Raw genomic sequence first — 25309 nt, 5'->3', positions numbered from 1 at the left:
TCTATTTTTCAGTGTATCTTTTTGACTAAACAAGATACAAACATGAATTAAATGTGCTTTTGTAAGTTTTCCTACATGGACAATTTGATGCAATATTCAGATTTGAGATGTAATGTGAAGAAACTGCTTAGATATGGCAAAACAAATGCAAAAGTTGTGCAAAAATGACTCAGTTATTATTATTAATATTCATTAATAGTCAGGCTACTTTCACTTCCTTTGTATTTTGTTTTGAGGTCTGAATTGGAGACAGAAATCATGGCTGAAGCAATAGACTTTACACGAGAAAGCTTAATGTCATTAGAGCCACAGTTATGCATCATATGCCAGGACAAACCTGCACCAAAGAGAGGAATCACAGAGCGGCCAAATAGTGGTGCATTAGCAGCAGACTCTTTCACACAATCATCCGAACAATGTCCTGCAGCACAGAAAGCACAAGCTACAGACATGGCCTTCTTCATGTCCAGGACATCTCAAAAGCCAATGCCTTACTGGACATTGTATAATCAAAAGGCAAGCACAGTCAACCCAGAGAAAACTATAGTAGGGTATCTACCTATCATCCAGGCTCCTGCATCTGAACCTGATACACTGAACACAGTCGTCAAGCGAGTGCTCCATGTCTCCAAATCAATGCAACAACAGCATGTTATTTTGACAGTAGATGAGGCACTTTATCCAAAGTTGCTAGAACTGAGGTGGTCATTTGAAGAATACAAGGACGTGCTTATACCTTGGAGGCCTTCACATTGCCATGAACTTCCTGGTTGTGATAGGACAACAGATGGTTGATTCTGGCCTGAGCGAGCTATGGGTCAAGTGTGATCTTCTGGGAGCAAATGCTGCTCATCAGGTCAAGGCAGGAAAGGGGATATGCACGTGCCATGCGGACCCACAAGCTTACCCTACAGGCTCTACAGGCAACTACTACTCCCACAGCTTTACACATATCTGTATGAGGTTGATGTTACACTGAGAGCTGAACTTGCAGATCTCTGCCAGTCCATAGTTGCTGATCACATCGCACAAATGGTCGACAAACTCACTAAAGACCGATTTCAGCAGCCCATGAAAGAGTTTGCTGCATCACTTGCAGTTGATGACCAGAATGCTGCTATGCACTATATGACTTTGTTCAGCATCCTCTGTTTCACAAGAGCGCAATGTGATGGATTGTGGGATCTCCACCTGTATGCTTTCAAACGTATGCTGCCCTTCTTCTTGTACGATCATATATCGTGATAACATAGTGATGCTGAGACTGACCACAGAAGATGATGAGTACACACACACAGAGTGCACAAAGAGTAGAATGGAAAGAGATGACGTGGATGAAAGCAGAATATATCTATCATTAAAAGAGCACGGTGTGTTTCAAGATGGTGGGGACAAACTCAAGAACATAATCAACAAGGATGTGGTCACACCCCAGATTCAAGAATCTCTGAATTCTGTGCTGAAGACCTTAGACAGGCACAAATGAAAACGTCTGTGTGAACCTCCAGATAGTGACCAGCAGTTGGATCTGAAGTCACCCATAGGGAAGAACAAAGCAAAAACATTTGCCTCTTTGTATGAAATCGTGCAACTTTCCAAGAACAAGCACAAAGATCATCATCAAAGTGGACAGGCAGATTCTACAAAGGCTCATCACAGCTTACAGAGCAAGTCGCAAGGTAGATCTGGAAAATATTCAACTCAAGCCCATCCCGCCATCTCTGGCCAACGGCAGTCTTCATTCCACCAACAAAGCTGTTTTAGCAAACATACTGAAAAAACATATCCAAACCCCTGCAGATGTGCCCCTTCAGGAATCCAGCTGCTTGCTTATTGATGGCCAAGCACTTGTTATGGCACTTGGGAAGCCGCCTGACACTACAACATTCGGCAACTATGCCAACAAGTTTGCTGACACAGTGTTGAAGATGGGAGAGAATTACCAGAGGGTTGATGTAGTCTTCGACAGGTACCATGACGAATCCATCAAAACAGGCACAAGAAAGAAACGTAAACAACGCCACCGACCAGTACGCAGAGAAATCGTGAATGACTCTGTTCCACTTCCAGCAGACTGGTCGAGCTTTATGGCACTGGAAGAGAACAAAGCAGATGTTGCTCGACTTCTCTCAAACCACCTGATAGAACACAGCCCAGAAGATGAGCCTGTGGTTGTAGTATCAGGTGGTTTGCTGAAGCGACCACTGTCAAGTCATCAGATCCAGAACTTGAAATCTCCTCTCTGAGTGCTGACCATGAGGAGGCTGATACACGACTGATTTTGCACTGCATCCAGGCAATAGTCGTGTCAGTGCGTGACACAGACATGCTTCTTCTACTTCTAGCACATCATGATAGAATCGGATGTACCAATCTCTACATGAAAGCTGGGACATCAAAGGATCCAAAGTATTTTTCAGTACATGTCATTCGCAAGTTACTATCTGATGATCAAGTGGACACACTCCTTGCCTTCCATGCCATCACTGGCTGTGATAGTGTGTTTCAGTTTAGCGGTCACGGAAAGAAAACAGCCCGGCAACTGTTCGAGCAACATCACACCGATCTTACTGGCCTTGGGAAGGGCCCTCTCACAGAAGATATTGTGAATTTGACAGAGAAATTCATCTGTAAGATGTATGGTGTGCCCGAGGTTGATAAATGCAACAAAGCAAGAGTGAAGTTGTTTTGCAAAGGTCGGCTACAAGAGACTGCCTCCAACCTCAGATGCGGTGAGGTTTCATATCCTGCGTTCACACTGTCAAGCGACAATCTGGAACCAAGCTCACCTGCCACATCCTGATCTTCCCACAGTGGATGAAATGGGATGGATGCACAAGGAAGGTCAGTTAGTGCCACGGCTAATGTCTCTGCCACCTATGCCTAAAGCCTGCAGGGAGTTCACTTCATGTGGGTGTACTAAGGGATGCCTCAGCCAACGTTGCAGCTGCAGGTATGTGTATATGGGATGAGCAGATGTTGATCGTTGTGTACAAGATTGGAAACTGGTTCAGAACATCAGACTGCCTACTGCCAACTGTTTGTTATTAGAAGATATTGAACACATAACCTGATAGTTGTGAGCCTATAACTAAGGGGAAAAAGTAACAAAGGAACACAATAATTGTAAGGATAACTGTAACATGTATTCCAATGTACTTCTACTTGTACTGGTTGTAATCTTTCTTTTCTATTCTATTTAGAAAGAGTCACATGGAATGTATAGACGCATGCAACTGCAGGAAACACTTGCCAGAACACTGAAGAGGACTGCTAATAAGCCGTCACTGTAATGTCAACTGGGATATAGTTCAATGAATAAAACCATGACCTATGGATCTTCCTGCTTTTGGATCTTATTGATTGTTTGTACATTTGACCTCAAAATCAAAATAAGTAAATGTAGCCTTATTATTATTTTAAGTAGTATTAATAATAACAGAGTAATTATTCATAGCAGTTATTCATAACAACATTTGCATTTCTTTGCAATATTTAAGCAGTTTCTTCACATTACATCTCATATCTGAATATGGCATCGAATTGCCCATGTAGGAAAACTTACAAAAGCACATTTGATTTATGTTTGTACCTTGTTTAGTCAAAAATATACACTGAAAAATAGATTTCAGCCTGATTTACAGCAGATTTGGATTCAGCACCCCTTAATACCCTTATAATGTTGTATAATATAAATATTCACAAAATGCCTTCGGGGTTCTGATTTTGTGAAAATTGACCCTGTCTAACTGTTTGTCGCCATTTTCGCTGCTCTTTTTGGCCGCCAGCTACCTATTGTAGTCACGTGACTGAAAACTATCAATTCGGAAGCATAAGTAAGCGTGATTATTCAAAGGGTCTTCTCTTGAATAGATTAAAATAAGCCTACGTGCCACTTTTTCCGTTTTCTCGTTTCCTGGCCCTCTGCTTCAATTTACACTATGGCAAAAACTCAACTCAAGCCTCAAGACTATTTCAGATACGCATTTCAGTAGGCTACATTCTACAGCCATAAATATTTTCTCATTAATAAATCATCACTCAATCTTCTCATTGTTGCTCTGCTCTGGTATGACCTGACGCAATGGCTTATTAAAGTGGGTACTGTCCAGTCTCCTTCAAATGTATTTTTCTTTTTCAACCACTAATTGTGTCTGATATCTATGACGTGCTTCCCAGCCCCTCAAACCTCCACGGAAAAAAAGATGACCCACCCCTCAAAACAAGCCACTGCCTTTGCCAGAGCCGGGGTGCAATGAGGACCTAGGGCAATCAGATGCACGTATTTGTGTGAGGCCAGATTTAGAGCAGTTGTGGAAGTAGCATTTCCTACTTGATGTGAATGTGAATGATTGGGGTCACCAGAATCATCAAGGTTGGGTCGCCAGGAAAAAAAGGTTAGGAACCCCTGGTCTACAGGGCTAAATGAGTTGAACATTTCAGCTACTGGATGATACAGTATATTGTTGTATGGATGTGTGAGGTCTAAATGTGTACAGCTGCATGCAACTTAAATTGACTACTAATTTCAAGAAATATATTATACTCAAATTCCAGTCCATACTATCTTTTAGACAAAATAATTTATTATGCAACAAAAATAAAAGTAGAAAATTCAGCCACACACATAGACTAATGAAGACAAACAAACAGACAAAACACACACAAGTAAGCATGTAAGTTCATTTTCATTTCCATATTTTCAATTCATTATATATTCGGAGCATGTGCCTGGTTATAATATCCAGGTGTTACCGTGTAACGCAACATTCCTCTCTTTAAAAACGATGACAGGAGTGTTCATGACTAGCTGGAGTATCACTTAATCTGATCAGCACTGGTTGGCTTCCAGTTCTGGCTCAGCCCTTCCCCTGGATATGCCCTCTGAAGCCCGGTTAGCTTTCCTCTGGGAAAAGGTGGACCTGGACCTGGTCTTTAAGGGCTTCGTTCTCCCGGTAGATGTAGAGCGGGGACCTCTGCGTGGAGGAGGGGGAGGCTAAGGAGCGCAGGTCACGGAAGGAACCCACGCACGGGTCCTGCTCCTGCAGCGCTGCCGGGTAGCGTGGGGCTGACCTCTCGATGCGCACAGAGCGTCGCACGGGCGTGAGGAAGCGGAGTTCTTGCCCGTCCACACGCAAGCGCTCCTGATGCTTGCTGCTGCACCTGCTACACACACACACACACACACACACACACACACACACACACACACGGATTAAATGGAATAATGGTGTTCTTTTGTGTTCACAACAAGCTTACTTTCGGCTTCGCCTTGGTCCTACTCTTGTATCTAGTGTATTTATATGTATATGCAATGGTGCCCTGATAGATACATTTTAATGAGGACATTGTTATAGTATTTTAATCTGCTTGCTTATCCTCTGTGCTGAGACCTACAGGAGGCCTACTCTCTTGCTGAGGCAAACAGCTTGTTTTTTTATTGATAGTGTTAGATTCAGTTAGATACAAAGGTTTTAGTTTACATAAAATAATCTCATATGCATCATGGCAAGGCCCATTCTGTGAATATGCATCTAGGTCTCACAGACGGAGCGTCAGGCCTGCTTCCTAAACATTTGGTTCCCTGACCATTTGATGTTGGTTGAGACATCAAGATAGATCCTGTCTTTTGTCCAGGGCCAGGAAGGACCATCAAGCCAGACTCTTGATGTAGCTTAAGGACAGCTGGAGATCAATGGTTGTATGGGATGTCCCGGAGCCAGGACCCCAGACAAACACTTAATTAAATTAGACCAAATTAGTTAATACCTCCTACTTTCATTTATGGACACACCTTTCATTTCTTGGTATTGTTTACATGTTAATTCTATACTATAAGAGTCACAACCTTTTGTAATGAGAAGAAGAAGAAGCAAGGAGACCAACTCCTCAGCAGCAGACGTGCCTTGTGCATGCTTGTGCTGTATGGAGCTGACCGTGGCTTATGACTGAATAAACACATTCTTTCGCTAAGCCGTCTTCTACAAGTCTGTTATTCTGAACAAGTTAAAGGGATAGTTCGATTTTTAAGACATGAAGTTGTATGGCATCTACATCACCAGTGTAATGCAATCCACGCTGAATTACCTCCGACAGCGTCCTGTGAGCAGAGTTCTCGTCCAGTTTTGGTCAAACCGAAAGTAGTCCGGCAGGTTTCTAGACCCAGGAAAATAAAACGTTTCTCTTCCCAAAACATTATGTGTTCAAAAGAGTGATATATTTGCATCCCAAAACCGTTGTAGTGGAAAAAGTCACACCTCGTTATCACTTGGCCCTATTTTCAATACGCTCGATAATGCAATCTCACAGCTAGAGTCTACCTCTTTGATTCGCGAAAGTTGATTCGCGAAAGTTTGATTCACCAAAGTTGCCTGAGAGAAACGTCCATCACAGGAAAACGATGAAAACTGAGACAACATTTGATAAAATTGACATAAAGCATCGTTTTCCTGTGATGGACGTTTCTCTCAGGCAACTTTGGTGAATCAAACTTTCGCGAATCAACTTTCGCGAATCAAAGAGGTAGACTCTAGCTGTGAGATTGCATTGTGGAGCGTATTGAAAATAGGGCCAAGTGATAACGAGGTGTGACTTTTTCCACTACAACGGTTTTGGGATGCAAATATATCACTCTTTTGAACACATAATGTTTTGGGAAGAGAAACGTTTTATTTTCCTGGGTCTGGAAACCTGCCGGACTACTTTCGGTTTGACCAAAACTGGACGAGAACTCTGCTCACAGGACGCTGTCGGAGGTAAATCAGCGTGGATTGCATTACACTGGTGATGTAGATGCCATACAACTTCATGTCTTAAAAACCGAACTATCCCTTTAACTTGAACCAAGCGTGGGCATCCGACGAATTTGCCGGAGGACAGCACAATCTTTCAATAGTCATGACCACTGCTCAAGGACATATTCTGAGATCACTGCTGTAACTTCTGAAGCGATGGGACGGGAGAATACCGCCCTTTGTCTGTCATGAAACCTGTTTTTTCTACTCACATAAGGCTGGCTGTGCCCAGTTCATCTTTGGAGTTTGTTCATGATATTTGGTTGTGATACGTCTCCCTCTTTTGCAAAAGATAAAGCGCTGAAATTCTGATTGCTGGTCTCTGTTTCATTAATATTAACGTATTGATATTCATTTATCTTGATTGATTGATATCCACCTACACACAAAATACACACACTGAGTTCTCTAGCAGTGGCACAGGGCAGGCTGGCAGTTTTGTTTTGAGTAGTAGCATACTGAAGGTTGTAGGGAACATGAACGTTAATAAACAAATGAACCAAAGAGCCAAATGTGTGTGCCCAGAGTGAGTGTGCCATGCATGAGAATCCTGCGGGCTCCCCTGTTTATATACTCGATGTATGTTTTGTCTTTCAACTCTACATTTGTTTACCTGTATGTGAATGCTTGAGTGTGTGTCCCCCCAATGCTGTTGCTAGGTTACGGGGACGCTGGCGACACTGACGCCGCTCCGTCTGCCTTGTTTTTATTTAAGTTTTTCAAGTTTGTCATACGTTTTAACTTCGTTTTGGCCTTCTTTTGTCACAATTTTTCTTGCACTTTACCCCATCCTGAGCTTGATTTTGGAAATCCAACGCCTCGGTCCATCTGAAGCTGGTTGCCTGTGCTCCACCGCTGCTGTTTTTGGGCTACTCGATGTCTCTCTCCCTCTCCTTCATCCTGTCTGTGGATTTGACGCTGACCAGCAGCTAGGTTAGTCGGTTGACTAATAACTAGCCCTCCCAGGGAGATTGAGGCTTTGCGCTGTGCTTTGCCTGAGCTGCTGTAGACTACTAAACATGGGATATATCTACACCGCGGAGCAGCTCCAACAGCTTGCCTCCTATGCCATCAGTTCCATCGATGAAGATGTACTCCAGCTTTGCCAGGTTACGGGGATCCGTCGGAGGAAGCGCTACATACACAGAGGGTCTCGTCGCTCCTTCAAGATCTACAATAGAGCAACGGAGGATGCCATACCGACTATCCAGTCTCGGCGCGGCTCTCCTGGACGATCCTCTCCTGTAGGCAACTCTGCACCCCGCAAGGAAGTCCTCTATCAACACTCCACAGGCCGGAAGGATCTCTCCCTGGCTCGTTGTGGCTCCCATACTCCATTTCTGCCTTCAATTCTAGGCTAAAAACCCACCTCTACTCCCTGGCCTTCCTTGCCCTTTTAGCCTACCTCCTGTTCATGTCTGTGTGGTATGCCCTGGAAATGAATGTTCCCCCTTTGTATTATTATGACCTCTATGTATTGTTGTGTTGTTGTATTTTATTCACTTTTTATCTTTATTTATTATTATTATTGTTATTTTTAACTATCATTATTATTTTTATCTTATTGTACAGCACTTTGGTCAGTGTATGCTGTGTGTAAATGTGCTCTATAAATAAAACTTACTTACTTACTTACTTACTAGGGCTGTAACGATACACCTACCTCACGATTCGATTCGTATCACGATTCTTGACCCACGGTTCGATACACCCCACGATATTTTTATTATTATTATTATTATATTTTTTTTTTACCTTGCGATTTTTAAAATATATTTTCTCATTCACATTAGAATAAGTATGAGCTATCCAAAAATGAAGAAACAATTTATAACCAAATATTGAGGTTTTTATTACTCAAAGCAATGCTGTTGAAAAACATTCAACAAACTTCGGAACCTGTTATCTATCTGCAGAGCAAATGTCAGGCTCATACAAAAACATTAATGTCGGTACCCAGTCCAACCGAAGACTTCATTACCCACAATTCCCTTATCACCTAAACTCTCTTATCTGCATTTCATGAGACAGCATTGGCTGCCAACAAGGTGTTAAAAACCGTGACGCACTTTCTCACTATAAACTGCGTTGAAATGATACATTCATTCTCTTTGCTACACCTCTCTCTACTCTGGCGTTGGCCAGCTCACATCTCTCTATCTCCTGGCGTCGGCCAAGGAGCGTCTTCGTCCTTCCACCATCAACTGGTGAAGGCCTACTCTTTTGTTCTCAACAAAGACAATCTCTCGTTAGCCAAACACTGCCCGCTAACTGAGACAAAGTAAATTTAGCAAAGCAGCTAACATTAGACCTGCTAACTAGCTATCTCTGCAACCGGGACAAAGCACAACAGAACTCACGGAAACTGCAACATTCCGAGCGATCAAAATCCTCCGATCTAAGCTGCAGTGTAATTCCGACGACATCACAGCAATAGGCCGCAAGGTGAAGCACGAAAAGTCCTTTAGAAAACGAATCCCGTTCCACTCACTGGCATCTACACAATCTTTAGCTTATAAAAAAGAACGAGTCGTGGTTAGTTACCAAAAAAAAGTTCGTCGCTGATTTTCCAGTCGATTGTCTATATGGCTTTGTTTTATGCAGAACTAGAGACTTCAGAGCGTAATAAGATTTTTGTCGGGAGCCGTGCCACGGTTCGACACGTGATCATGCTACACCAATGAGAAGGCTGCATTTGTCAACAGAATGGAAAAATGGCGGCTCCCGTGTGGTTAGAAACATCGTTAAAGATAGAGGAAAACATCCGAACATCCTCAAAAGTGGGCTAAATTAATTCTAATTAGTGCTGTATAGATAGCCGCGTCCAAGAATAACAATGAGGCAAATATACGATGATGTTATTTTTATGTTAAGTCATTTACATCAAGTTTGACATACATGGGAATACCCACCGAAGAAATCAAGGCAAAGACTGTACTTCCTACGTCAGCTGAGGTGATCTTAACTATGAGAAATCATAGGCTTAGATGATACACAAGCAATTCCATGCAACATTGTAAGAACTCATGAGCATTTCTTAGAAATCACAAAGAAATGATGACATCGTCTGACAGATGAACAAAGACAAGAATTATGACTCTGGATGTCACTTCCACCAGCTCCAAAGGTGATCCTTGAGCTGGTTCACTGCCCCTGCAAAAACTATGTTTGCCTGCGAGTTTAACTAACTTTGACACTATGGATTTAAGAAAATGGGCAAAAACTTAAGGTGGCAACAACCACACACACACTCCACATACAAACACACACACCCCACATACAGTAGGCTACACACACATTTCACTCCACATCGACACATAGCCTACACACGCACACACACACTCACAGGTGAGATTTCATTCACAACAATAAACCCTCATTCCCCTATAACATTACAGCTCCACTCCCAGATTCTCTCTCTCCCACACACACACACTTACAGAAATACAATAATCATCCCAACTTTAGAAATCCAGCGAGGGGGTTGACTTTTCCTCATTGATCTGGAGCACTCACACCTAATTGTAAGCCCTGTCAGACCCTCGTTTGTAATTGTGATTAACATTAAATAAGGGTTAAATACATTATATCAATAAGACACAGAACAAAATACAGTAGTAATAAGGATGATAAGTGCAACGGCCCAGTGGTTGAGAAACACTGCACTAGGACATCAAGTCTGAAATGCCATCAGCGGTTGCACAGTGAAGAAAAGCCACTTAAATGCTTGAATTCTGAAGTGTGAAGTTTGCCCTTCTCAAATACATATGTTGATACTCATGCCATGTGGAAAAACTTCTAAACAAGCTGGGTCTTTAAAACGTCACCTGATAGTACATGGCAGGGAAGGTCCACATAAATGTGCCTGACCTTTTATATGTTTACAATATGTAAAGGCATTTTCACTGGCATTTTCATATGCAAAAACATACTATGTGGGAAAACATTTACAAGGTCTTCAACTCTGTTTGTGTGTGTGTGTGTGTGGAAGAGAAGACTGGAGAGAAGCCTCGTGAAGGTGCCCAGTGTGTGCACACTCACACTCACACACATGCACATCCTCATATAGGCTGCAAGGTGAACCCTGTTTCCGTTTTAACCCGCTACACTGTCTGGCATCTACAGATGTGGCAGTCATTGCTGTAAGTGTGCAGACAGATTTGCCATGCACTTTATATGTTTTCACAGGGACTGGCAACAGGACATGTATCATTGACATTACCAAGGTGTCATCAGCTCTTGGAACCAGTGTGTGTTCAGCCTTGATCGGAATTCAAACATTCTATGGGTGTGACTCCACAAGTGCCTTTTATGGCAAAGGAAAAAGAAAGACATTTTCTGTTGCATGTAAGAAAGATGAGTACCTAAAGGCTTTTAAAAGTTTAGGTACTAACTTAAACTTGGAGCAGTCAACATTTGCATTTCTTTGCCAGTATGTATGCCACTTATATGATCAGTCGGCTGCTGATAATGTAAATAAAGCTAGGTTCAAGGCTTTCTGTATGACATCATCAGCCTTGCCAGAATTATCCATTCCCCCTACCACTGATGCCCTCCATCAGCACTGCAAAAGGGCAAACTACCAGGCTGCAATAATGAGGTCCTGTCTCAAACATAATATAAGTGCTCCATCACCTGCTGGATATGGTTGGCAAATAGAGGATGGGAACTTCACGTCACCTGGATGACTAGAAATCCAGCCCCTGACAGTGTTTTGCATGTGATACACTGTGGCTGCAAAGGTGCCTGTGAGACAGACAGATGTTTTTCTGCAGGATTGTGTTGCATGTAGTTGACCTATGTCGTTGCTGTAGGAACTGGAAGATAACTGTCCTGACACTGACACTAACAGTGAGGACTGAGTGTCCCTAATCTGTTATTTCTTATTCAGTTTTGTACAGTTTTATTTATCATATTTCATGTTTCATGAAGAGTGTTTTTATGGTTCATTAGTGTTGTTTTCATTTGTGGAAGAATGAATGAATTAATGAATGAACAAACAGATGGTCATTGGTATTTACAATTACTGCCTTTTATTGATACATGGAGGTTTATTTGTCACATACATAAAAATACTACTGTTTTTTTCTGTGCGAGTGTGGAGAAAGAAAGATCAAGAAATATTTTTCATAAATAGCAAGAGGGAGTTTAAAGAGCAGTGTGTGAAAAAAGGTGTAATTGATGTTTTATAGTCATTGTGTGTGTTTAGGATAAGGAATGCTTGAGGAAAGAAGCTCCTCCTCAGTCTCTCTGTTCTGGTCTTGTAGCAGCAGAGACGTTTGCCTGACCTCAGTGTTTTGAAAAGTCCATGGTCAGGATGTTAGGAATCCTTTACAATACCTTGGGCGCTGGTAGGTAGGTCTTCTCTTGCAGGTCTCCTGCAGAATATGGAGAGATGCTCTGATGATTCGGTGCTGCAGTCACAGGCTGTACAGTTCCCATACCAAGTGATGCTGTCAGGACACACAGCTGATGGTGCTGAACTTCCTCAGCTGATGTAGGAAGTACAGTCTTTGCCTTGATTTCTTCGGTGGGTGTTCACAGTCCATGTAAGATCTTCAGTAATGGGTATTCCCACGTATGTCAAACTTGATGTAAATAACTTAACATAAAAATAACATTATCGTATATTTGCCTCATTGTTATTCTTGGACGCGGCTATCTATACAGCACTAATTAGAATTAATTTAGCCCACTTTTGAGGATGTTCGGATGTTTTCCTCTATCTTTAACGATGTTTCTAACCACACGGGAGCCGCCATTTTTCCATTCTGTTGACAAATGCAGCCTTCTCATTGGTGTAGCATGATCACGTGTCGAACCGTGGCACGGCTCCCGACAAAAATCTTATTACGCTCTGAAGTCTCTAGTTCTGCATAAAACAAAGCCATATAGACAATCGACTGGAAAATCAGCGACGAACTTTTTTTTGGTAACTAACCACGACTCGTTCTTTTTTATAAGCTAAAGATTGTGTAGATGCCAGTGAGTGGAACGGGCTGAAACGAAAACCGTGTTCACCTTACGGCCTACAAGGACAACTTCTCCATCTCCGGACAGCATCATCTTCTTCTCTGCCTCAGGAACATCGGATGCGCCAACACTTTTCCAAAAGACTGGTAACATCGACTGGGCAGCTAGCTAGCTAGTTCACAACCTGGCTTAGCATAGGACTGTTTACATATGCCATTGTTCATGTATTGTATCTGTTTTGTTTACCGAACATAACTGTTATATACTTTTTTATTGTTACTTGGTAGTTGGCTTCGCCACACCATCCAAGAGAAATCGTTAGGATAGCTTATCAGACACACGAGTCTTGCATGCATTACTAACCATCTCTTTATTCTAACATGGCATCTTAAATCACATACGATTACAAATACATTGGCCTTCATATAGCCACACACGCGAAGCACAATCTCGAATTTCGCTGTGCATAGGCTCGTCCCTTACATACCACACTTGTATGTTCACGAACGTGCATACACATGCACGCGGAACTACGGTAGTCAGGACAAAGGGACACACGCACATACTTTCAGGCGCGCTCCTAAAAGCGCAACACCGAGTTTACAAGCTCGCTCACACACACACTCCCTCTTCCTTACACATACATACTTCTTCAATTCATTAGTTAGATACATTTAGCTAGATTACATATTGTGTGTTATTTTCTTATCATTGTGTAAATAAATACTTTGATTTATATACGCTGGTTTAATTAATGTTACACAAGAATGGACGTTGTCAACATCTTCTATTCAGAACTCCAATGACCTTCAACCATACTATTAATAAGGTAACTTTGTTTGTAGTTATTAATGTAATTATTAATCAGAGTTCCAAATTGATAGTATAATATATTTTATGAGACTGATATATTTAATGAGACTGATTTGTGGATTATCAACTTAATTGATCTGCCTTTGTGTTGAATGGTTGATCCCTGTCCAATCGGGTGAGATTACCAACATATTGTTGCTGTTGCAAGGACAGCACCAGTGTGTCTTGGTGGCCCTCGTGGAGACAATATCACAATTCATACAAATTGCACCCACATTCACCCGGCGCCTGCTCACTGGGTAAGATACCTTCATAATCTGGTACTCCCAAATGAGAATGGTACCCATTTTACCTACATTAACATGAATTAATTGATGCTAATACCTAGCGCGGTCTCTATAGGATTTCCCATATACGTTAGCATTAAGCTAACGTATTTTCTACCACAGTAAAACATGCAATACTATGTGATTGTTTTTAGAAAACGAATGTTACGTGATGAGATTACTAAAATGTAGTCTGCATGTCTGCTCAGTTTAGCAGTGCTACCCAAGCAAAGGTTTGAAAAGAACTTCAAGCTTCAGACTTTCTGTTAGGGAAACAGCTTTCTATCTGCCAAGCAAATGGCAGGCTCATGACCATAGACATGTATATATATGTATATATGTACATATCTATACATGTCTATGCTCATGACAACACGCGCAACCTTTGGGAGGATGAACTGCACTGAGTAAATTTTGCGCAACAATTAACCCCAACGCTGAAGCAAGCAGCCGCCTTTACTAGCGAACCAAACTTTTTGTATCAAGTGACCGCTGAGGGCATGTCGCGGTTCTGCCTCCTCGCATCGCGATGCAGGTTCGTGGCCCAGAGTGTTGCGATTTCTCGGTTCGATCCAATATCGTTACAGCCCTATTACTTACTATACGTTTTCTATTGGGGGTTTAATAAAAGTGCATCTATTTTTCAGGAAAGGCCTGATGAATGCCCACACACTGAAAAGACCATGAGGAAGTTCTCGCTGAACTTGACTAAGTGTATTGCATTAGAATAGCAGACCGCACCTTTAAATTACTTCCTATTGAATGTTTAATGGGAGAGGTAGCATTGCTGGATTGAAATGTTCATTTTTTCTTTTGTTTTTAGTTCTAATACCTCTACTGAAATCAAAGCACCAAAACATTCTTCCTGTATCCTTGGCCCCTGTGAACGGCAGTGTAGCCCCGCATTGTTTAGATTAAATCTGACAAAACCAGGAATGGTTCGAAGAAAACAGTGTTGACATACCCTGGGGTGGCTGTTATTTTGTATTTCACAACAGATGAGTCCCCTTTCGCACCACAGATCAAAGCGTTCCCTGTCTTGGGAGTGGCCAAGATGTTTTCTTGTTCGTCAGCAATGGCTTCCTCCTCCAAAGTCTCCTCTTTGACCTGTTTGTCTGCAGAAGGGGAACACCTTTAAATCACTTGAGTCATACAAGCCTACAGCAAAGTGAGAACTGGACAGGCTCCATCATATTTCAACAAATTCTTCTACTAAGGATAATGTAAATAGTTTTGGTTGTTGCTGACAAATAAAAAGTACTTTTTACACCATAATGCAATTCAGCAGGCACAGTGAGAAGAAATGTTTTCTCAATATTCAATATATCCACCTGATTACATGTCAGTGAATGGAGATGGTATTACATAATAACTATAGTGTGGTTATAAATATTTAACAAACATAAATATACGTTGGAAGATCAACATTGACATCAAATACACAGTACTACAGACGATATGAAATATCAAACATTATGCCAACACAGATTTGTAAATTCAAACATTTATGATCTATGCAATTACCAAGGTGGGATCAGGGAGACTTAAAAAATAAACAAAAAAACTCAACTCAATATATGTATCTAACTCAAGACATCCATTTCAGCCCATAGCACATCTGGGAGAGAGCGCCTAGTATTAGGCCTAATACTCAAAATTCCATTGAACTGCTCAAATGGGGTACAGAGGTGGAAGAGGAGGCTTGATGATCTCAGCTGAGATTTCCACAGACAGCTGTCACAATGCTACTCCCGCCTGGTTACACCCACGACAAAAACATGCTTCAACAGCTATGTAAAAATGGATGTGCGTGCCAGTGTAGATGGGTGTGAGTGCCAATACAAAAGGCAGAAAAAGTCCCAGAATAAGTAACGTCTTGCTTACAGGGTCAGCAATTCTATTGACCAAAGAGGAAGTTCAAAAATTGTAGTAGCAGTGTAGCGGACAGCTCAAAAATTCATCAGGGGACCTTTTCCAGCCCGAGGAACTGATGTTTCCCAGACTGCTCAGCCTCAACGTATGGCTGAGCAGAACCCGCAGCCTAAAAGGTCTGCATTAAATTGACAGTGTGAATCTACTCTGGGTGCGCAGAGGACTTCTTGGGTCTGATGGTGTCAACTCAAGCAGGACTGGAGTGAACGCACTAAAGGACCATATTCTCTTTGATCTTCACTACCCATCTGCCCATTGCACTGATACAACAATACAGGTGCAACCACAGCTTCCTCCACCTGTCCCCGGCTACCATGAAGAACCAAAACAGCTGACCACAGGTAGATACACAGACTACAGGTGGTACAGGTGGTAGACCACTATCCCCACCACTGGAGAACATGACTCAGGCTGACTTCCTGACACTGGATGAGCGTTATGATGATCTGCAGGGAGTAGTTTGCTTAAAGTGCAAGAGTTGAATGGTATATGAAATCTGTCTGATTGCATTAGCCAGACATCCAGGGGGAAACCCATATCACAATGCCGATTTCAATCCCAACAACCTTACATCAATTCTACAGACATCCTTGGATTTAAATAATTATAATACAAATAATAATACATTATTCATGATTCTACGAGGCATTGTGATGTTCTAAAACAAATAAAAGCACTACATGAACACTTCAAATGGCAGTGAATAAATAAACACTACATTTATCGCGTGGATAAAGCCATGGTGGAATAGAATGGACACATCTACATTCTGCAACAGTACCTCCACTTCTGCACCGGTGAAGTTAGGTCTGCGTTTTCTGGCCGGTGCACCACCGTTGTTCGCTTTCTGCTTTGAGTCTCAAGTTGCTTTCGCGTTGCCTGTGGATGCATGCCCTTATAAGGAGCTGGCGGGGCATTTATGTATGCAAATTCAAATGTACGAGAACATGTGTTCAATTTAAGAATCAGTGGAAAGCTAAGAACACTTTGGCAGTTTAAGAACACATTTCCACGCATTTGTGAATCCGGTGGGGAAGTTCGTAAAAAGAACTGTTCCAGAATGAGGTCCAATGTAATTACACTTTCTGCATAACAGAGGATGGTAGACTTAATAGCACCATGCTTTAAAATCATGCAGTACCACTGCCATGGAAAAAAAAATCAATTTAGCAACAGTAACAGACAGGCATGAAAACGGGTCAGGGGTGAAAAAGGTGAGGAGGATATTACCCCTCTAGGGGGGGTCCGGGGGCGTGCCCCCCCTGTAAGTAAAATTTAAATATTCCATATTTTAAAGCGTCAATCTGATGCAGTTTGAGATGCTTTTTTCCAACCTGGGGAGAGCTGGAGAAACTTAGCTTCCGCCATGAGTCAAAAATTATTTTGGCCTCCTTACTTAGTATTGTGCGAGCCATTTCATGCCAGCCTGTCACTGGGTCTATCATTTACAGTAAATGAGGCACAATGTGGTAAGGGCACCACAAATGGCTTAATGCATAGCCCCCACGAAAGATGCCGTAACTTAACTTGTCTACTCTTCCATCATGATTGACAGCCAATACAATATTATGTAATTCAGATTTCAATACATTTTATTGGCAAGGCCCTTCGCGTTAATATTTCCATGCACTCGCATCATCCAGTTATTCAACATAATAAATCAGCGGCGAAAAAAACAATACAATCATGTATTCTTTAGAAGTACTAAATGATGCAAAATGTAAGGATCTCTTTTCATTTATGGAATTCTTGTCAAGAAAATATGATTCTATTGTTTTTTTCGCCGCTGATTTATTATGTTGAATAACTGGATATATTTAAATATATGTTAAGCTCCTATTAAAGTATCCATCTATCTACTTCCAGTGGCACTTGCTCTTGACTGCTTTGCCTCATAGCTTGGCGACTTGGCCTTTTTGAGCAGAGCATCACTGAAGCCTTCCATGTGACAAGAGTCCCCTTTGCAGCCATGCTCACCTTTCTTGTCACCAAAGTGCTTATCATGTCAGTGCTGCTCTGTATTGGGTCTTGTTTATGGTAACGAGACTGAAAATGGTCATCTGACGTCATGATTTGTTTTATACCTGCAAGGCTTGTAGGTTGACTGGCTGCAATAGTAGGAATTATTTGCTACGTTAACAGTCTGTAGTCAAACACCTTTGCAATGGTCACTTTGCCCCAACAGAGCGATTCAAAGTTAGAACAGGGAGTCTCCGTGGCATTTGAGTTAATGTAGCTAAATGATCTTACTCCATCAGTTATTCACACCGTAGCCGTCTCGTAACCAGGCTAATCACATCATATGCTTGCTAACTTTTTCATACTTGTATCTGAAGGTTATACCCCTTGAAATGAATCATCCCGTTAAGTTACCGAACACATGTTTTAACGTTTTATATGCTAACATTACGGTCACAAAAAAAAATGCGTCCAGCAGGGATTCCAAAATTGTCCGGGATTTTGCCTCGTCGGATATTATTGTTTCTCTGGGTCTTTCACAAATGAGTTATTACATCTTTACACGTTTTGGAAAGGGTATCACTTACGTTCAACCTTCTTGTGCGAGCTCTGTCATTGGTCAAACTTTCCCAGTATTGACAGATATAATTCATTATACTCCAAATATGATCATTTTGAGCCTTTGATATGATACGCCATTTACAATCTGGCAACACTGAGCACCTTGCCGCCGCCAGCACTAGTTGAATGCTTACAAATGTACATGTCATCTGAATATGAAAAGGTAAGATTTTTATGAATATTTTGAGTGGAAGACCAAGAGGATAAACAGCAAAGACATATTTTTTCATAGCCTGTTTGCTCATATTTACTAGGGGTGCCAATAATGCTGAGCGGGACTGTACTGTATACTACCTCATACTCTGTGCTAGCATTTGCCTGCAATCTAAATAATTACCACCATCGACATAGTTTTCTGTTCCATTACTGTACTTACTCTTGTAATGGTAACCTTACAAGCACACTATATACCAATTAAGCTGTTCTACAGTACTTCAATGCTCTCTACCCACTTTATCCTATATCAATTTTGTATGCATCATGTATATAACATGTTATGTTTGTATGTATTGTGTACATTTTCCACATCATCCTGATACGTGTATGATTTCCCTCCCCTTCTGCCACAACCCCACCTCTGTCTCCATCTTTACCCAGACAGCTCTAAGCAGTTGGGTCTCCCTTATGTGCCGCTGTTCTGCTTAAGGTTTCTTCCTGATTAACAGGGAGTTTGTCCTTGCCCCCGTGGCTGTTGTGCTTGCTCTAAGGGGGTTCAGGCCCTGGGCTCTATAAAGTGCCGTGAAAGCATTTTAGCGTTTTGGCGTTATATAAATAAAACTGAATTTAACCTGTTATATATACATATGTGTGTGTCTGTGTTAACACCAACCTTTTTCCAAATCTGCCTGAGTCTCCTTCTTCTTCAGAATTTCAAACACCACTGCACGAAGGTTGTCTACTGGCTGTAGGAGAAAAAAAAACAAACACAAACACAAATACACACACACACACACACACACACACACACAAACGATATTATGTCACAAACCATGTGAACACTCATCATACAAATGTTTAAACACATCAAGGCTGGGTCTCGCTGCACAACCAGACTCAAGAGAGGAAAAACAACAAAAAAGACGAAGAGGAAAAAAACTAAAACAAAAACACCTAAGCATGACCACTCACCTCTCTCACCATCCGGACGGCCTCTTCGAACAGGGGCAAAACCTCAAAGTTGCCCTCTCGTTCCATCAGTCTGGCCTGGCACATCCAGTACTTGCTGAACTTCTGGGCCATGGGCACGTGAGACAGCACATCCAGCACCTGCTCTGAGGGGCAACCCTGTTCACAGATAGGAAGGTCCAGGGGTTAAGGTACAGTTAAAAGGTACAGTCAGTGATTCTGGCAAAGGATTATTGATATTTGAGCTCAACAGCCAATCAAAGAACACCCCTTCCTTCACTGCTCCTGAAGCATTGTGGTGATTGGCTGGGAATGTTTACGGAATGAATAAATCAAGGACTGCACCTCAATTCTAATCAATTGAATTCAGTTACACATTCTACTGAATTCAGTGAAATGTTTCTCAGGATTCTCAAGCTATCCATCAAGTGTGTGAGCTCAAAAGAACGTTAGTGTTTATCAGGTCTGCAAAAGTGGGTGAATCTCATCTCCTCTTTGCCGCAACAGAAACCTATGCAGCCAGAGCAGTTGAAATGGAGGACACAGGGTGTAAGAATTTGGGAAGGGAGGACTTTCCAGTAAACCTGATTAGCCATCACATTATTAATGCGACAGATGCTGTGTCAAGGGTCGGTGTTCTCTGCGTCATCGAATAGGACCAGACGATAGTAGCAAGGCCTGCAGCAATGCAGACCTGCCAACATTGGAAAATGTGTTTGAGTACCACCCCGGTGCGGCGCGGCAAGATTTTGTGGCCTTCATTTTATTAGTTATAATGCTGTTGTTGCATGATTGAACCAATCGACGACTTTCTGAGCTAATAAATAATGCAGTTCTGAACCACTTTACGAGGCCTAATGAAATAAAAAAGAAAAAGACTGTGATAACAGTTATAAGTGATAACTGTGACAACAAATTTGTAGCCTGGGATGTTATTTCACTCTAGGCTCCTTAGGAACTTCTCACACAATGGTCATGTTGTATTTTTTCCCTACCTCATACCTATCAAGTGTCATGATTCATCATTCTTTTTTCCCACGTCTGATGTTCGAATGCAAGCCCAATTACATGTGATACCAGGACTAGACAACTGCTAAGACCAAATGATGGCGCTGTGTTTGCTTCTTTATTATTTAATTAAATTCTAGTCAGTGGAAGAGTTTTTTTTAGGCTATTACAGACATCCCAACCTGCAAAAAGTCATTTCAGGGAGGTATTTCCCCCCCTAGGCCTACGTATTACTGTTGTGGTCCCTAAAAGTTATAAAAGCATAATATCATTCTATAGGCTATAGCCCTATGCAATTCTTTGTTAATTATGTTTAAATATGTAGATTACTTTTACTATTTATTATATGCTGCTAATACTATCCTATTTATGTTAACTGCTTTTATTTGTATTCCATTGCAACTTTAAACAAGTTTAAGGAGCTTGTTGTTTTCATGTAGCCCTGGCAACTAGCCTGCATGAATAATATGCACATGAAATGAAACTTTTTTGGGGGGCACTCTCCCTGTGCCATGGTGCCCCTGTTCCTAGATACACTGAACTGATTAATTCGGTTCGGGAGAAGAGATAAAAGGCCGCCCACACTGAAAATTGATTGGTTGACTTACGAAGCAGGCCAATCAGGATGCTCCTGAGGCACACACGCACACTGCCTCACACACGCACAGTCTCCAGGTCCCTCACCCTCTCCCTCTCTGTCGTGCGCGCGCTACACAGATGCTAACACGGTTTGGAGCACGTCGCTCGCTCTAGATTCCGGGAGATTTTAAGTCATTTGCGGGCATCAGGGAGTGGTTATCAATATGCGGGAGACTCCCGGAACTTCCGGGAGACTTTGGATGTCTGCTATTATCATTAGCCTATTATTATTATTATTAGAAAAAATATAGCCTTTTACACTGTGACCAGACAACAGCTGTGCCTAAGCATGTGTGGCCACTGTACGTAGAAGGCTGCCGCGGACCTCTAGCATGAACTTAACAGATAGGCCTATGATTTTCTGATAATATGCATCTAACTGTGTTCGTTACCTGTTGCTCCTTGGTGACTGATGTCAATAATGACATTGCACACTGTGCAAAAAGCATAGTGGGGATGTCTGAAAAGAACGGAGGCATGGCCATCTCTCCCGGTAACTATCAATGATTTTTTGCGATCTTTTTATTTTATCCGGTGGTTCTGCCATGGTAACATCAAACAAGAGTTTGTCTAAAATAAGTAGTTTGAAAAAACCCAAAAAGCGTAAAGTCAAACCATTACTAACACAGGATTTATTTGCCATTTTAAATCGATGGCGAACACGAAAACCACATGGTTATCATCGTTGGGCTAAAATTAAATACATTTTTAACGTCTTATCTCTACATTACTCGTTAGTTTACCTTAAGTGATTTTTTTAATGTCCTCACTTGAAGAATTGGCCAGATGTGGTCGGGAAGGGAGAGTTAGGTAAGTATTCATGAATGAAAAATCGCTAACTGACACCTAAACAGCGGTTGATTCCTCTGACCGCAGAGTAACCTAGTATTCTCTGATTTCGATGGTCATACAGGGGATAGTAACGATAGTAACGGCAGGGGGTCTGTGATTGGTCAAACTCCTCTTCTGCTTCTTGATCTGCTGCAGCTGCCTTGGTGACTCGAGACAGACTGTGAAGTTTGAACCCGTTGAAAACCGGCAATGCATTATTGAGCGCTATGCGTTCTTAAAAAAAAAAAAAAAGATATATATATTTTTTTGGTTATGCGTACTTTTAGACCATCAACTCGTACCAGCGTACTTTGATGTCAAAATGCGTGCAAGGTACGCAAAATGCGTACATGTTGTAATGCCAAGCATTGCATTGTGGGAGAACGATACCGGATGCTCAAGATGAATGTGGGCGTGTGGAGGAGGAAAAAGAGTTTTGGAGAGGAAAATGGGCCAGCTGGCCAAAACTTTTACAAGCATTGTTCATGTTACGCAATTTATACAGACAAGCCGGAAAGTCTGCACACCACCTTCACACTTCTGTATATATGATATTATACATTTTACATTTTTAATAAATTAGCACAAATGTCTTAAACCTGTTTTCACTTTGTCATTATTGGCTATTGTGTGTAAAAACAAAAATCGACTCAATCTGTTGTAGTAATAAAACGTGGAGGCGGTGAAAGGGGTGAACAGACTTTCCGGCTTGACAGTATGAGTGGTGTGTTCTGAAGCAAGTCCAGTCAGAATGGGGGCTTCTGGCAACAGACAGCATCACATCCGGGAGAAAACAGCCGGAAGGAATGACAAATGGACCACCGCCTCACTTACTAACACACATACAGCTTTGGTTTCTTTGTATGTTTTGATTACCTGGGTTGTCAGAAACATCTGGTGAAAATTTCACGTCACCATTTTTCTCAGTACAAATAATATCTCACAGAGTGCGATGCTGCCAGAAGCCCTATTCCTACCAGACTTCAGTTTGGATGCTTCAGAACATACCACTACAGTTGCACTGTTTCAATAGGCTTGCGTAACACCATCTCAAAGTCAAAGTCAAAGGCTTTGGTGCTATTGACATGACATTTTTACGAGATGTTGGTAACAACCCAAGTAATCAATTACCTGCTGTAACAACACTGCACGCATTTTAACAGATGCCTATAGAAGCCTTTAAAAGCCTATAAAAACAGTGCCACTATGGTGGTATGTTCTGAAGCATCCTGAAGTCTGGTTAGAATGGGGATTCTGGCAGCATCGCACGTGGAAAAACAGCGGTTTCCAGAACTAAACAGCATTATTCACATTCACAACATTGTACGCATTCCTAGCTTGTTATCGTTGTGTTTCTGAAGATCTGAACTTCATCAATTTGACTTTTCAGTGAGTCTGAAAGTTAAATAATTTAGTACAACCACAGGGTAAAAAATAAATTAAAAAAGACAACGTCTTGAGTTAATAATGTGTGATGATTATTAGGGTTGGGGACCGAAAACCAGTGCCAATATGGTTCCTATACAACCGGACCGAAACCCTATGCAGATTTCGGAGTCTGAGCCAACAAATCATGCAGTTATGAACAAAACGTATGTAATATTATTTCAGGCAGCAACATGAAAAACGGAGGATGGTACCAAAACAGTAGAAAACTAACGATAGCTAACGATTTTTTCTTTGTCACGGGTTGCTAAGCAGATTTCGTGGGGCACATTTAAAATGGCCCCATCACCCAATGTAAACTTTGGCCTGTGTCGCTCTTGCTAATTGGTGATTCCACAGCAGCAACAGTCTTATGCCCGCGAAGAGCAGGCAGCCTTTCACAGAGCAAGCACAAACAGAGCTAGCCATCATTTTTACAGAGAAAATGCAGATGGGTTAACGGTCAAAAGTGTGGCTGAATTTCGCACAAAAAGATTTAAACAACGCAGATGTAACAAAACAATCGCATGTATAGGGGGGAGAGAAGGCAAGGGTCAAAGGCAGATCAGCAACCGCAGAGTGAAGACTAAACCTTGTCTCTTAAAGGGGCAGTACAAGTTCATGTACTCAGTGTGTTCAACTAACAATTAAATGAATTAAAGCCCTGTCCCAATTGACCTATCGCTAAGCCCCGCCCCCCATTGTGACAGCAGCTAAATCGGACACTTTATCAGAGCTGACTAGAGTTTACAATGGCAGCTATCAGTGACAAAACTATATCCCAAGAGGCTCTAGACAACTTTTGGAGACAAACGGACCTGATTTCGCCTAGAAGCCTTCAAAAGGGACTTAATTATGCAATGGAGGGATATGTATACAATTTAAAACTCGATATGGTGGATAACAAGCTTAAATTTGAGGCGAGAATTTACAGAGCTCAATGCAAGAGGGAGAAGCCTAACTCACGGTCATCGCGATTGCAGATAAATACATCCAATACCAGCATTGTTCATGCACCGCATGGGAAAGATACAATGAATTCACAGTCAGTTAATTTAACTAATCTGGAAGGCACCGAGATGTACACCTACGTTTACTAACTAGCAGGAACCTGCCCCTGACAGGACAGTGTCCAAACCATAGGCTATGGTCTAGGGCCAATAGTTTTCCGCGTCAAAAAAAAGCAAATTCCGTGTCACGTTTTTGGTAATTCCGTGATTCCGCGTCAAAAAAATAAAAACAGCCGTATAATGCCTTTCTGCACGTTGACTGTATGAAAAACTCTGTTGATAGTGATGTTGCCTAGCAACGCTGTTTGCGTGCGTGCAGCACCCACAGTTAAGATACTGTCGAGTTCAGTTTGTCGCTAAGTAGTTGACCATACTGTGCCTTATACATTTCCAATGCTTAAATCATCATTGTTCGACCTGTATCTGAGGCATTATGTGCATACTTAATGAAAGTAAGGGTTTTCATGAAGTTGCTTCTGTAATAGATCGTGTATTAAATACCAAATTTTGGGCTACCTGCTCGTGCTATTAGTAGTGATTAGCATGATGCTAAGCGGAGATTTAGCTATGTTCTGTTCTTATGTTGATACGCTGTAATAAAGATGGGTTCAATCTAGGGATGCAAATTATCGATTAATTCATTAATCATTAGTTGATAATCTTATCGATCGACTTTCGATTAATTGATAAGCGGCGTTTTTCACCTGAGTTTCAGTGTTTCAATAGGGCCTTTACAAATATCAGCTCAATAGTTGAGTTATTATATTACATTACATTCTGATAATTCTATTCTATTCTATTCTATTATACATTCCTCAAGTAATTATGCATTAGGAAAAGAAAGCAGAAAAGT

At 41.6% G+C, this 25309-nt stretch overlaps 1 protein-coding gene across 1 annotated transcript in view; it reads right to left on the bottom strand.

The window, feature by feature from the left end:
• Positions 1 to 4895: 4895 nt before the first annotated feature.
• Positions 4896 to 25309, bottom strand: part of ckap2l (cytoskeleton associated protein 2-like) — a gene marked incomplete at its 3' end in the record, with an annotated part of 34484 nt that continues 14070 nt past the window's right edge. The window contains exons 6-9 of the mRNA XM_080852457.1: positions 19547 to 19702; positions 19248 to 19320; positions 14871 to 15021; positions 4896 to 5166 (exon numbers count right to left, since the gene is read on the bottom strand). Of these exons, the coding sequence (XP_080708583.1) occupies positions 4896 to 5166; positions 14871 to 15021; positions 19248 to 19320; positions 19547 to 19702 (651 nt within the window). The remainder of the gene's footprint in view (positions 5167 to 14870; positions 15022 to 19247; positions 19321 to 19546; positions 19703 to 25309) is intronic.

Source organism: Sprattus sprattus (assembly GCF_963457725.1).
Source record: "Sprattus sprattus genome assembly, chromosome: 15".
Taxonomy (NCBI): Eukaryota; Metazoa; Chordata; class Actinopteri; order Clupeiformes; family Clupeidae; genus Sprattus; species Sprattus sprattus.
This window is presented reverse-complemented; position numbering and strand designations above follow the sequence as displayed.